The sequence below is a fragment of the Etheostoma spectabile genome, chromosome 1 (genome assembly GCF_008692095.1).
Source record: "Etheostoma spectabile isolate EspeVRDwgs_2016 chromosome 1, UIUC_Espe_1.0, whole genome shotgun sequence".
Classification (NCBI taxonomy): Eukaryota; Metazoa; Chordata; class Actinopteri; order Perciformes; family Percidae; genus Etheostoma; species Etheostoma spectabile.
Genome location: NC_045733.1, coordinates 6,188,487 through 6,202,704, shown reverse-complemented (window position 1 = coordinate 6,202,704; position 14,218 = coordinate 6,188,487). Strand labels below are relative to the sequence as shown.

At 41.2% G+C, this 14,218-nt stretch overlaps 1 protein-coding gene across 1 annotated transcript; it reads left to right on the top strand.

Moving 5' to 3' along the window:
* The first annotated feature begins 119 nt into the window (after positions 1–119).
* On the top strand, positions 120–14,218 carry znf821 (zinc finger protein 821). Its single transcript, XM_032519278.1, is given in 7 exon segments — positions 120–564; positions 5,759–5,890; positions 6,029–6,147; positions 7,657–7,755; positions 10,689–10,855; positions 12,549–12,715; positions 12,718–14,218. Coding segments are annotated over 7 exon segments (1,503 nt in total). The 5' UTR covers positions 120–524; the 3' UTR covers positions 13,497–14,218.

Below are 14,218 nucleotides of genomic sequence, written 5' to 3'. Positions count from 1 at the left end.
TTAGACCGTCGCTTTTACTCCAACACGACGTGAACGCACCATAGCATGTTTAGCGTCAACTCCCCAACGTCCCTGCATATCCCACAATCCTGTTCGGTGTAGCTTCGCTCTGGCTTCGCCTGCTTTGGCTTTTACGTTCGAGAGATCAGCTGAGCTCGTGCGTCGCTGCAGTGAGTGCACGGATGCCAGCGGCTCGGGATCGGAGCAACTCGGGGCCGCTCGGTGGCTCTCTGGTCGGGCTTGGACATCATTTTACATCCCCGTATCGACTGGAGACCGTTTTTTTATTAACCGCTGCCTGCAAGAATGTGACTCTTTTATGTATCCGTTTTTTTTTTTTATTATTATTATTTTTTATGGTTCCGACTCTACTGATCGAGTAGACGATTTGATCACATTTTTTTTACTATTATTCTTTCGTTCACCATCTGTGCCCTCAGTGCGGAAAACACCTGGACTGGTGTCAGGGGAACCGTGCGGGGTTTGGAGGAGATTCCAGGTTTTTACCGGGAGTGGGCTATAATATGTCCAGGCGAAAACAGACCAACCCCTTCAAAGTTAACTGTAGGTATTCCAGGTATCGTCTTGTGCTATTTCACGCTCTATTTATCCATGTCACGTCCATTATACGTCGATACTCGGTGTGTTTCACAGTGATGTGGTGAATTATTGTTGTTTCTGTAGCGACCTGCATTAACGGCGTGTCGGTTGCTTTCCTTGGTGCCCGCTGTAGTGCTGTGTGATTCATGTAGATGTGTTGAACCAAAGACAGGATTTTGTCATGACATACCATCACATACAATATTATATAGTTAGAGTGTTATGGTAGCAGCTGACATTTCAATATTGTAGAATTTTCTTTTTAGGTTTGAGTTTTAATAAAAACTCACATAAAAATATCCACTTTCATTTTAGTTTGTATGAGGGTACAGTACAAGTCTCTATTGGCTGATTGGTGATTTTTCTCCCCACAATGGCCCCTTAAGTAGTTGTATTGGCATAGTTACATGTACGAAAACAAAAGAATAAAGTAAGTGGACAGCAACACCTATTTCCTAAATCATACTTTGAGTAAATACAATAGAATGAATATAAATTCTATTGAATTCTACAGAATTAAAATCAAAAACATGCAAACTAGCACACCTCTGGTAAATATTCAATAGTTACTTAAAAGTAGCTGTAATTTTGATAAAACTGAAATTATTTTATTGATAATGTGTAATGTTCCTCACCTTGATCTTGTGCCAAACTTAGTACACGGTTGTGCAACATATGTGTGTAAATCTCTTTCTTTTGACGTTGATAATGTGTGCAAACTTTTAGTTGCATGTTGGGATGACCAGTAATTTATACCACAATTTGTAGAAGTAGACTAAAATTCACAAGAAGCCTTGTGATTGTATCTTCCTGTAGTGAGCCTATATGACAGGGCTTGAAACCAACCAAATTTGTGGCTTCTGGGTTTTGTTTTTAAGGTATAAGGTGTTTCTGTAGATTATTTTAGCAAAAGCACGTCAGCTGTTAAGAAGGAATCCGACCCAGAGTCTCATCACAACTAGCATATTGTTAAATGGTGATCAAAGGAGATAAGCATTTCTTATACACACAGTGCATGCAATATAGAGCGGAAGAGTTGAAACATTCAGTTAATTAATCAATAAGTGGATTGACAGAAAAGAAATAGGCACCTATTTTGATAATAATCAAGTCAGCCCCACAGAGCACGTAATTGGCAAAAACAAAGTAAAATCTTAGCTGTTCAAAATATGTGCATCTGACCATTGTTGAAGGTTTCTGTTGTCTCTTTTTCTCCCTTTTTTAATATGCGATAACTAAAGTATTACTTGCTACAATAAGTCTATTTGTACACATTTTCTCATATTGAGGGTTTTCTAAATGGAATATTGTCCTTTTGCATGTCTGTCCTATGTAACCTCATTGGCACTACACTATTGTGAATTGTAGCATCCCATTTCATATTCTAATGAAATATTGGTAAACTAAATACAAAATTAACTTTATTAAAACCAAGGAATACTGGGGAGACCCATGGTGTAAATACACTATTGATATCCTTTTCAGTGCTTTGGCTTTTGGCCTTCTTCCCCCCATGATCTCCTTTATGGTGGACAGCATGTTGACCTCTTAAACACGCTTCAGTCCACAGAAGGGGATTGCCCACCTTAATCTGCTGAAGTTATGCATGCTGCAGCCCGCCTTTCTAAACATAGTTTGTTAAAACTGCTGTTGAAATGCATCTTCCACTTGAGACTGCAATAATCCCTGCAAACTAATGAGCTCATTTGTTGCTCTGTAACACTTCTACAAGAGTCCAGGCTAGTGGGAGCTAAAAACCCTCAGGAGGGCCTGATACAATGTAGTGCTGGCATGCGTAGGTGCACTTCATGCTGGGACAAATGGCAAGACATTTTTTAGACTTGACAAGCCATACCTCCCGCAGTGTCCCTGGAGTGTGAGTTCAGGCACATTTTGTTTTTTACCTTGACTTTCCTCTGCGGTGCCTTGATTGTTTTTCTTTTCTTGTGAGGTATGTACTCCAAACACAGAGCTGTGCCCCCTGAGAGGGTCAGACCAGACAGACTGACTGACAAACCAGACAGGCAGGGAGACAGTCTGACAGGCAGACTGGCTCTCACACACACACACACACACACACACAGAGGGAATTCCAGACAATAACACAAAAGTGCGGTCTGTCTAGCTTTGTGTTCCTCCTTGAGTTTAATACACACCAACAGTAAGAAGAACAGCATTATGTAAAGTTTTTGGAGTAAAGTAGCTGTGTCTTTAGGTTGAATATAAATAGACATCAGCATGTTCAACATTATAAATGCATATGTTATTGTAAAAAATCAGAAAGACTCTTTCTTGGAGAGTTGTCTGTAATATGTACATATATACAATATATACAATGTGTACATATGTGTTAGCACAGAAGCTAGTTAATTGGACTTACATTTAATCTAATATGAAAAGATGTTTTCTCCTAAATCTTCTACCAATTTAGCTCAGCCCAAATGTTTCTTAAATTATCTGTGATTATTTGTTGAAGTTATCAAGGAGGAACAGGTTAACTTCAGGTGCCAAACTAACCAGAGAAAGTTTTCCCAAAAGAGAACAAATAGGTAATCAACTCACCTTCTTCTTTGCAATAATAGGTCACCAGTTAATCAGAGTCATTATCGATTAGATGTTTGGCCCACCATCCTCGTTCTCGTGTGTGTGTGTGTGTGTGTGTGTGTGTGTGTGTGTGTGTGTGTGTGTGTGTGTGGTGTTGTGTGTGTGTGTGTGTGTGTGTGTGTGTGTGTGTGTGTGTGTGTGTGTGTGGTGTGTGTGTGTGTGTTTTTTTGAGGGGACGATGGCTGAAAAGGAGAAGGAGGGGGCTTTGAATTCAACAGGACCCCCATTGCTTGGTGTTTGAGTAGAGTTTTGGCATTCTATCTTTTGTCTGTTTTGTTTTGTATGCTACCCTTCCACCCCCCACTGCCCCCCCCCTCTCCCTCTTCTATGTGTCTGTTGGCTGATGAGTTTGTCTCTTTGTCTGGATTCAGTCAGACACTGCGTCACCTCCTGCCTACAGACACACAGACTCAGAGATAACATCACAGTGGCAGAGACTGAGGGGGGGGAGGGAGGGAGGGAGGGAGCTAGGAGAGACAGATGTACAGACAGAGCCCTAGAAGTGGGGGGATGGGTATCTCTCACACATCAATCATTGGCTATGTGCCGTGAAGCCAGCTTGTTGTAGTAGTTCATAGTTCAATACTCCGACCCATTCTTCCAGTGTTAATGAATGCTTTGATTTCTATGGGAAAAGTGCCCAAACTGTGTTCACATACTAACTTTTTGACAGTAGCTAAACAGTAGAATGACAAACCTCAGACACTCAGAGAGAGAGAGAGAGAGAAAGAGAGAGAGAGAGCGCGTGTGTGTGCGTGCGTGCGTGCGTGCGTGCGTGCGTGCGTGCGCACAATACCTCAGGATTGTGACAAGGGCTGTAATTACTTCTGCCAGTCTCAGGTAACTGAAGTCAGGATCTCTCTCACATCTCTGATCTGTGTTAATGAAAGGAGAGAACACAATGTAAGAAAAAATTGGATTTTAATTTATCATTCATTTTAGTGATCTGAAGTGGGATGTCCTTATGTATGAGTGCAAGAGAAGCTTCCAATAAAACTGTTTCCAGTGAAGCAATGTTGGCAGTTAAATACAGGTTTACAGGGTCAAGTGTAGTGATAATAAGAAAAGTGAAGGGATTTTGCAGAATCTTGCAACCAACAAAGCAATAAAACAAAGAGTGGCATTATAAGGAATTAAATGAGCTACATATTGGCTGTCATGGTATGAAGCTTTATCCTCCCCCTCAGAGCTGATGGTATAGATATGGAAGTAGTCAGAGCAACATACAAGCCGGGAGGACAGAGGGCGAGCCAGGCTGTTCAGTGTGTGGGTGGTACTGAGAGAGAGAGAGAGAAACACACTGTGTAGCAAGGCCGTTAGCTAGAGGAAAAGAGTGCTGGCTGCATCCCCCGTGGGACTGCAGCATGGCTGTTGAACAGAGCTAGCATGTATCTGTGAGAGTATATGTGTGTGAAAAAGTGGGGGTTGGGATGCAAATTAAGTGTGTGTGTGTGTGTCTGTGTGCATGCACGCTTGTCGTGCTGGCTTAGCATTCATTATGTTCCAGTGTCGGATGGTTCATATAAAAGCACAGAAAGATATAGTCAGCACACTAGATAATGCTCCCATGAACATGTATTTAATTAACACCAAGTGACGTCTAAGACCCAAAGTTGACACTCGAAACGCCACTTGGTTGTATTCAAATATATGTTCATACCAGCATTATCTAGTGTCTAAATTCTGTTTTTTTTGTTTTTTACATGTTCTTATGTCTAGCACCTAGTTTCTTTTGTCTGAATGTGCAGCCTAACCAGCAGGCGTTCTTGTGGTCCACGTCTAGAGTGGAGCCCAAAAGTTGAACAGCCAAATGTAGAATTATATAAATAATTTACTATCTGGGACTGTTTTTTTCGGTGGACCGCTGTTCTGATAATAGGTTTAACTTTTTATGTGTGTGGGTAAAACAGAACTCTAAGCTATGAACTAATGCACTGTGTTGAAAAATGCATACCTTCTTGTGGTATGCTTTGACAGTCGATGCTGGTTCTATGTTGCCATGGAGATAAAGCACTCAAATGCTGGATACAATGTATTGGTAAAATGTGGCTTCTGTATTAAAACAGACTTATTGATTGACCTGTTTAAAAATTATATATCAACATGTTTAAAACAAAAAAAACACATCAATTCCTCAACAGGAGGTTCTGCCACAATGGTGCAAGGCCATGTTGCTTTCTGTAGACACACTTATGTTCTTTCTGAATAGTTCATGGTATGCAGGAAATTGTGGCCCACACCTTTTTATCCAACTACAAACATTAAAATCCTGCATTATTTGCAAACTTCACTTGTAGTTTTTAAAATTGTACATTGATTAATAGATTCATACGTTTATTGTACTATCAACAACCAATACTAGGGATTTTCTTAAACAATAATGGGTCTAATATAACCAGAGATGTTAGATGATAGATACCACATAATGTAAAAAAAATCTTTGATGTTAGGAAAATTTACATTGTCATATTACCCACCCACTCCAGTAAGAGCAGGTCGTTGTTCTCACTGGAAACACTTATCGTATTGACTGCTACTGTCTTTCTTTCTCCAGGGCCTTTCCACACTTTAGGCATTACAGGACTTCAGCACACTATTAACATGGATGGCAGGGACGAATTCACAGAAGACAGTGAATGCTGCAGCAACAACTCCCAGGAAGTACAAGAGCAGGATAGCATCTCAGGTACAGGACTAGACTAGACAGGGGAGGACTGGATGGGCTCTGTGGGACGTCCTCGGACTGAGGGGTGTTAGTGAGAGTAAGCCCTGCTCTGTGTTCTGTTGTCTGTCTGTATTGATAGGGCTGTGTTTGCCTCCATAGAAGACAGTGATAGTGACCTTAACAACCACGGTGAGGACTCGTCCTCCAACACCTCCGCTGACGACCACATGAGCACCAAGAGAACGCAGTGCCGCCTACAAGGAGCGGGCGTCAAAGAGGTGAGAGATTGTGCCACTTTTTGTTCATAGTGGATTTGTTTATTTCTTTGACAGTATTTTTCCTCATCTTTAATTTGTTTAAGTACTGCCTATATTTTACAATATAGGCCATTGTACTGTGAAGTTGGTGGTGGGGCATGAACATACAAACAAGACATTAATTATTTACATGGATCTGCCCTGTGTCACTGTGTAGGTGCCCAATTTCATTTTGGGATATGTGGTACATCACATGTGGCAAGACTTGTGTGGGCTGTAAAAATGATAAACATAATAGCCAGAGTTTTTTTTCTTCAACTCTCATCCGCTAGGTGAAACAGCAGTTGATGTGAATATAAATTTGGATAGAGATGTCAACTCTGTCTAGGAACCTATGCCACTGTAGTATATGCTGCATTTTTAACAGGTTTAACCTCAGTTACTGTATTGTACTTACTGTGAATTCACAGTTCATGAATTGCACATTAGAGAAACATTAGATCGTTTGACTGAATTACTGTGGGGGCTCAACAGGAAGTACTGGTATCTCTTACATCAGACATTTTCACAGTGTTTTCTTTTCATGATAACTATTCTAACGTCTGTTTTGGAACATCAGAGAGCAACGCAGACATTTAAGTAAATGAGTAAATGAGGTCCCGAAATCCGCGTTGATATTTCGTCTGGTAGATAACAAGCGTACGAAATACAACTTCAACATAAGAGGAATTTAGCACAATATGGATGTGAAAGCAGTTATAAATAGCATATGTGACAATAAATTTGTTTTGGTTAAAATCAACAAATATCGCCATAATCGTGCAGCCCTAGTTGTACTGCAGTGCACATATACAAATAGCTACCATTTATATGGTCACCTTTTTTGTTTGCCTAGATTAAAATTTGTATTTGTTAAACTTCCTAAAAATCTGTTTTGAATATTTTACTAATCTTGAGATCTAAAGTATGTCAAAACAGAAAAAAAAAATATTTTCACTTTGCGGCCAAAATATCTTAAAATGGTGATAATCATTAAGCACTTCTGTGGGATGTTAACCAAAATACGCAATTAAGAAAAAAAGGCAAGCACTTAAACTTAAATGTAATGGACTTTAACAGGACACCCCTGGTATCAGCCAATGTTTTGTGCCAAGACATTCTGTTTGAAAATATTCTGTATTTCAGCTTGTGCGTGAGTCACTTCTGTGAAAGCACACAGCATCATGTCACTGTTAATGAGTCGCACACTCAACACATCACCAGCTACCACTAGTAGAAATGCTCCAGCTGGAAACGTGAAGTGAGTAGTGACTCCACAAAAGCCCAGCGAGAAATAAAAAACATATAGTTACATTGTCAAGCATTAGTCTTTACATGAAATCTTCTAATTAAGTATATGTTTTAGTCTATGTTTACTTTTATAATTGTTGTCAAAATGGACATAAAATCCGAGCACATTGCTATGTCTGCTTTGTATACAGCACTGGTTTTGCTTCTGAAAGGGGTTTTAATGGTGCCTGGTTTCCTCAGGAGAGCGAGGAAGGGGCAGACCACGGCAGCAACTTTGTTTGTCCTCTCTGCACGCTGGATTTCAGCAGCCCTGAGAAGCTCATCTCCCATGTCTACCAGGTGAGAAGAACATTGTCTTGCGTGTCCTACTCTAGACCAGAACCATGCAGCTTTAGATCCGTTTATTGCAGTCTGTTTCCAGTAAGCTAGAGGTGGGTCATCACCTTTAAAGCCCATAAGTAGCTTTCATCATCAGTAATTTAGTGAAATGCTGGTTAAGAAGGAGAAGGTGTTAAATTGTATGATCTAGTGCTTACTTTATCATGTAACTACATAAGAGTCTTACATTAAAAAAAAAATAAATATAGGGCCACATATCTTGACAATTAATATATATTTGCTGATGGCTCTTGGGAATTTTGCAGTTGCAGATTCACCTCTTCTTCCAGGTTCTGTATCTATCATATTACAGTAATCCACACTTTCACTCCCATTGTATGGTTGTGAGGCCTCACTTCACATTCAAGAGCCGATTTATACTTCAGCATTTGCAGATTTGACACAATCAACACTGTACATGTTTTTATTAAAAAATATTTTTTGCAAATGTCAGGCAGTTTGTGCTTCTTACACTTAAAGTTGCGGAAAGATGAGTGTGCATTCTGTAACTGTAATGTTGAGCAATTACAACAGTGTCCTCCTGTTAACTGGTGTTGAACGCATGGACAGTGGCAATACTGCTACAGTAGTAGACTAGTTCTTAGACTAGTTCTTGACACTGAGGACCACATTTGAATGCTGCTTAAATGATTTGTAACTATGTAAAATGTCCTGTTTTTCTTATAGACTTTATTCTCAAAACATTTTGTCATGTATGTATATATATATTCAATTTAGAGCATTAAAAAAGAAAGCATATTGTGAACGGCACCAGCTTTTTTTTAAATATTTTCTTCATTTTTGATAAATGATTATTTTGTTTATTAGCCTGTACAGTACTGTGCATTACATCCGCACCACCAATTGATTATTTATTTTTAACCATCATTAAAGTAGGGGTGTGTGTGTGGTGTGTGTGTGTGTGTGTGTGGTGTGTGTGTGTGTGTGTGTGTGTGTGTGTGTGTGTGGTGTGTGTGTGTGTGTGTGTGTGTTGTGTGTGTGTTGTGTGTGTGTGGTGTGTGTGTGTGTGTGTGGTTGTGTGTGTGTGTGTGTGTTCTGTCTTTGAAGTGTCTCATGAACCGTTCATCCAATCTACATCACACTTGGTTTCCTGGGTACCCAGTGAATGTGGGGTTGGGAATTTGGAGTAATTTGAACAGCAATGGATATTGGATATTAAAAACTGTGTATAAAACCAAATGGCCGAACAAACAAAGGTTTAGGAAAAAATTGACTTTAAAAAAAATAATACAAATAAAACCTTCTGACGCAGCACGCAGCGTGTGAACATCATGCTGCGTGGCCGTTGACCAGCTCTGTACAGCAGCGAGGGGGGGGGGGGGGGGGGGGGGGGGGGGAGGATTCACCGGCATTGACTCACCGGTCACTGTTTGCTGCTTCCAACGTTACATGATGGCTGGATATAGGCTACCAAGCAAACCTTTCTTTACTTTCCTGGAGCACGAGCAGATAGCTGACAGGAACATTGCAACTGTGTTGAAAAAGGTTGGGAAAAAATGCGCACAATAAAAGCCCGGCTTAAATTCACTCAGAGCATTTTGCTAAGAGGAAACTCAATAAAAAGCCATTTGTCAACACTAAAGATCAAGCAAAAGCCATATGCTATATCGTATTACGTTGCTGTGAGTTTTAAATTCACCACTTCTAAACAGAGGCAGAACATAACTTAATTGCGTAGTTTTCTCTGCAGCAGTGTGTAGATAGGTGTGGCCGTGTTTGGAAATCAACACCTCTACTGGAGTGTAAATTTGTTAAAGATTATATTGATGAGATGAGACACCGCTGTTATCAAACGCTGACTATGGCAATATCAACATGCAATATCAATATGCAATATCGTTGACGAAAAAGACAACACTAAAAGTGTAGTTGAACAAAAACTATTTCTTTTTTACTCCATATTTCAATTGTGGTATTTTCTGATTAAATTCTGAGTCAGCAACGCTGAATTGTCATTTATTCTTCTTCCCACCACTCTCCAGCATGCCACGGACATATAGTACTGAATGTACAGTATATATGTATTAAAAGATATTGCTCCTAGTAGTAGTAAAATCCCTTCAGGAGTGGTTCAAGAAACTTTATTGAAATGATTTGATGACAAACTCCATCAGATCCCCCTTTCACCTGTGCCTCTAAAGTGGACTCATTCACACATGTAAACACTTTTTCTAAACATAAGGCCTATACTGTCTTCCTCATCAGCAACCTAAATGTTGAAAGAGCTCCACCTGCTCATTGACCCCTTGATGTGGCCGAAAATGGTAATGCAGCTTATTTCCCTCTGTCTCTTCATGAGTTAGATGAGGGTTCGATTCCACGCGAGCGGAGGCCACATTAAAAATAACAAAACGACAAAACATGATGGGCTCGTATGTCCAGGAGAAAGAACAACTAAACAGTGCTACATTGGCAGCTGTGGCTAGAGGAAATGTGATTTAGCTTACAGCCAACCTTACCAGGTTACCAGCCAACCTTAAAGATTACACTTCATGTCTAAAGAGTTTAAAATTAGGGTAGCATAATGTGGAGTTATTTTAAGTGATTTTGGGGTAGTTTTTGGTTCTGGAGAATGCTACAAGCAGCAATACCACAGGCTGAGCAATCGGCCCATTCTAAATGGGCACATTTTGAATGGGCACTGTACTAGTACAGTGGGTGCCCATTTATAGAGGTTAACTCCTCGACACAGCGTGCCTGGGTTCGACTCCGACCTCAGCCCTTTGCTGCATGTCATCCCCCCTCTCTCTCCCTTTACATGTCTTCAGCTGTCCTGTCATATGAATGCCTAAAATTCCCCAAAATAACCTTAAAGTGTCCTTTTTTATCCAGTTTCTTGTTCTTAACCTGTGTTGCTTTTTTGTCTTTAACAGCACACGACAATGATGAGCAATAGCAAGAGCTATGTGTGCCCAGTGTGTGGGCGAGCCCTGAGTTCGCCTGGCTCGCTTGGACGGCATCTTCTCATCCACTCTGAGGACCGCCTCTCCAACTGCGCTGTCTGTGGCGCACGCTTCACAGACACCAACAACTTCCACAGGTTCGGCTCCTCCCTACTGTATCTCTTGTCTCGGGTCTTTAATGCATATTGCTTTCATCTTTTAAAGGAATAAGTATACATATATTTTGGATGCAATGTTATAGATGTAAATGCGTTATTGTAACCCAAACGTTTCTCGGTTTTACTTCAAAAGAATAAAATATCTATAATTAAGCAGTTGAATTAAGCAGTTGTCAAGTAGATGAGACAAATAAATTACAAATTATAATAAATCAATAATACCAAATACATTGTTTTCCTCACAGTGCTTTACGGTTTTGATATTGCTTTTTCTTTTTTGTATTAATTATATAAACATTTCAAACAAGATCTAAGGGTTCAGTAACTCATCAACAGATCCCTTTATCAGCATATGACAAAGGCAGAAGACATAACTGATTCAGCAGGAGAAATAATTGTAAATAGGGCAATGAATGAATTAAAAAAGAGTGTCAAAAGACATATTTAGATTGACTGGTTTTCTATTTGTACATCTAACAAGGTAGTCAAATCTGTAAAAATTACATTCTGAAAATGAATTGTGAAAATAGGTCTTTAATACAGCACACTGGAACCCTATGGAGTAGGGGTGCTCAAAGTATGAGATAAGGCTGGATGCAGAACACAAAATTAGTACTGCATTGACAGATTAAATGGAAATAAACGTGCATGTTGCTTAGCAACTACCATTACGTTTCAGATATAAACACTGCAGCACTGGCAAGGTCAGGACACATAGTAGAAGCTGTTATGTAAAAGCAGAGAAACAAAGAAAAATATCATGAGCTACAATAGTTAGTCAGGTGGTTCTATTAGTAAAACAGCATACAGTAAGTATGTATAAACTGAGCATGGATGTACAAAAGCTGCATCTTAGTTGTGTGTGAAAACCTTAACCTTAATAAACTGTGAATAAAGTCATTTTTAAAGCACCTTGCATTCAGATGTATTGTTCCAAAAGTGCTTTCAAGTCACTTCTGCTTGAGTCGTTAAGAGTGTGCCAAACTCCTCTCACACAGTGTCTTGCTTATCTCTAAAACAACATGGTCAAAATGAGTTGCCTTTTCCCCCACTGGACTAAATAGTTTCAGATCATGTCAATCATTGCAGCTTGATAGATGAAGTCAGCATTAACTGTTGTCTAAGTACATGTGACCATACGGAAAGGGTTGTGATTAGAAGCTACAAGCTGTTGGATAGTGGCAAATATAAGGCATCTGAAAGTGTTAATTGCCACACATACGTCTGTGGTGTACCCTTCACTGTTATTATTATGCTAGCTGTCATACAACAAATTGATGTATTTATTAGCCTTTGATGCAGACTGGTGATTGTAGCTAGGACACAATTCATTAAGTGTGGACCTGTAAGATTTGAATTTATCAAAGTATGTAGGAGATGGATGGTTGTGCCCAGATATGTGTCTTGAGAACTAAACATAAGTCTAAACAAAGAAAGTTTAAACATGAAAAAAAGTTAAAATAAGCATTCACCTTTTAAGCTGTTTTAGAATTGTGTCTTACTAAGGCCAGTGAAAAGAATTGCACATACACAAAGGGATGTGGATATCAAGAGGTCATATTAATAAAGAAGAACATTTTCTATCAGGGGTGTAATGCTGCTAAGAAAGACTCCAGACATGAATAAGGGGATTATTATGTTGACCAGCTAATTAATATTGTTCTTTTCTTAGGGAGAAGCTTAAAGATGTCCTTGACACAACCATGATGGATGTCCCAGATGGAAGTGACACCTGTTCCATGTCCCTTTCTAGCAGCCCCATGACCAGCCCGGGCCACAGCACTTGCTCCTGCCACGGACCAGGCCCCAGTTCATGTCAGGTCCCTCACCCCTGTCAAGCACTGACCCCAACCCCAATCTATGTCAAACCCATCATACCTGCCAGGGACCAGGCCACATCCTGAGCCAGTGTCAAGGCCCCAGACCATGTCACGGCTCAGGACCATGCGCAGTCTCTGACCAAGGATCCTCCTTTCCCTCATTGCCCGACAGCCTCCTGTCTGAAGGGCCATCACTTGCATCAATGCCCGATGCTCTTAACTCCTCTTCCTCAGGCTTTCCTCCCATCCCTGACATCCTGAGCCCTATAAAAGTGTATCCTGCCGGAGTGCTGCTGGTGTGCAACAGCTGCATGGCCTATCAGCAGTTAGTGGACGCCCAGTCGCCGCTGCGAAAATGGGCCCTGCGTAGAAAGAACGAACCCTTGGAGGCCCGCATGCAACGTCTAGAGCGCGAGCGAAACGCAAAGAAGAACAAGCGGGCATGTGAAACGGAAGATGAGAGGGAACTGAGGAGGCTGCGGGACCGCGAGGCCAAGCGCATGCAGAGGATGCAGGAATCAGAGGAGCAGCGGGCACGCAGGCTGCAGAGGGACAGGGAGGCCATGCGTATGAAGAGGGCCAACGAAACGCCAGAGAAGAGGCAGGCCAGGCTGATCCGCGAGAGGGAGGCGAAGAGGATCAAGCGACGGCTGGAGAAGATCGATCCTGCTCTGAGGACACAGATAGAGCACGATCCTGCTGCCATGGCTGCCCTCACGGCAGACATGAGTCTCTTTCAGTTCCCCTGCCCTATGCCTGTTCCTTCCATTGATAACGGTCTGTTCATGAAGCTGCCCTAAAAGTGCCAGGCAACTAGTGGGGGGGGGGGTGGGAGGCAACTTGCCTCTGGCAGCACCATTAACCTCTGCACTCTGCCATCAAGCTGCCATGGTCACAGTGAACCATTCCTAGCTGCTTTACTTCCAGCTTCTTCTGTGTGGAACAGCGTCAAAGACAGACTGCTTTGTTAAATACAGCAAAAAACTACTTCAATTTGTAATTTATTACAGTTTAGAAAACCTTGGGAACAGGGTGGAGAATGTTTCATATTGTATGGATGATGACATAAAAGCATGTTGTAAAGAGATTTATCTGTTTGTCTGTGTGCTAGCAGATTTAACAGTTCATTCTAGTAGGAGCAGTTATACTTCCTTTGAGGGGAAACAAAAATCTTTTTGCACATGGACCTTCAGTGACAGGAGTGGGGACTTTGTAGCCACCGCCCCCCTCCCTTCTGGTCCACTCCGCCACCCCAGTGACTCGGGTTTACCGGTAGCTACACCTCTCTCTTCAAGCTGCCACCATGGGTCCCTGGGAAGTTCATATTCAGTCAAACTCTACTACCTCAGCTGGCGCCATGGTCGCACACTCTGTCTCGTGGCTATCTGCGTTCCAACTCCAAGCTTCCAAAGCTCTACATGTACTGTACACTACTACAGAGGATGCGGCTGGTTTCCCACAATTTGTGTTTGCATATCTCACTCAGGCACTTTCAATAGGGCACAAACATTCACAGGAGCAA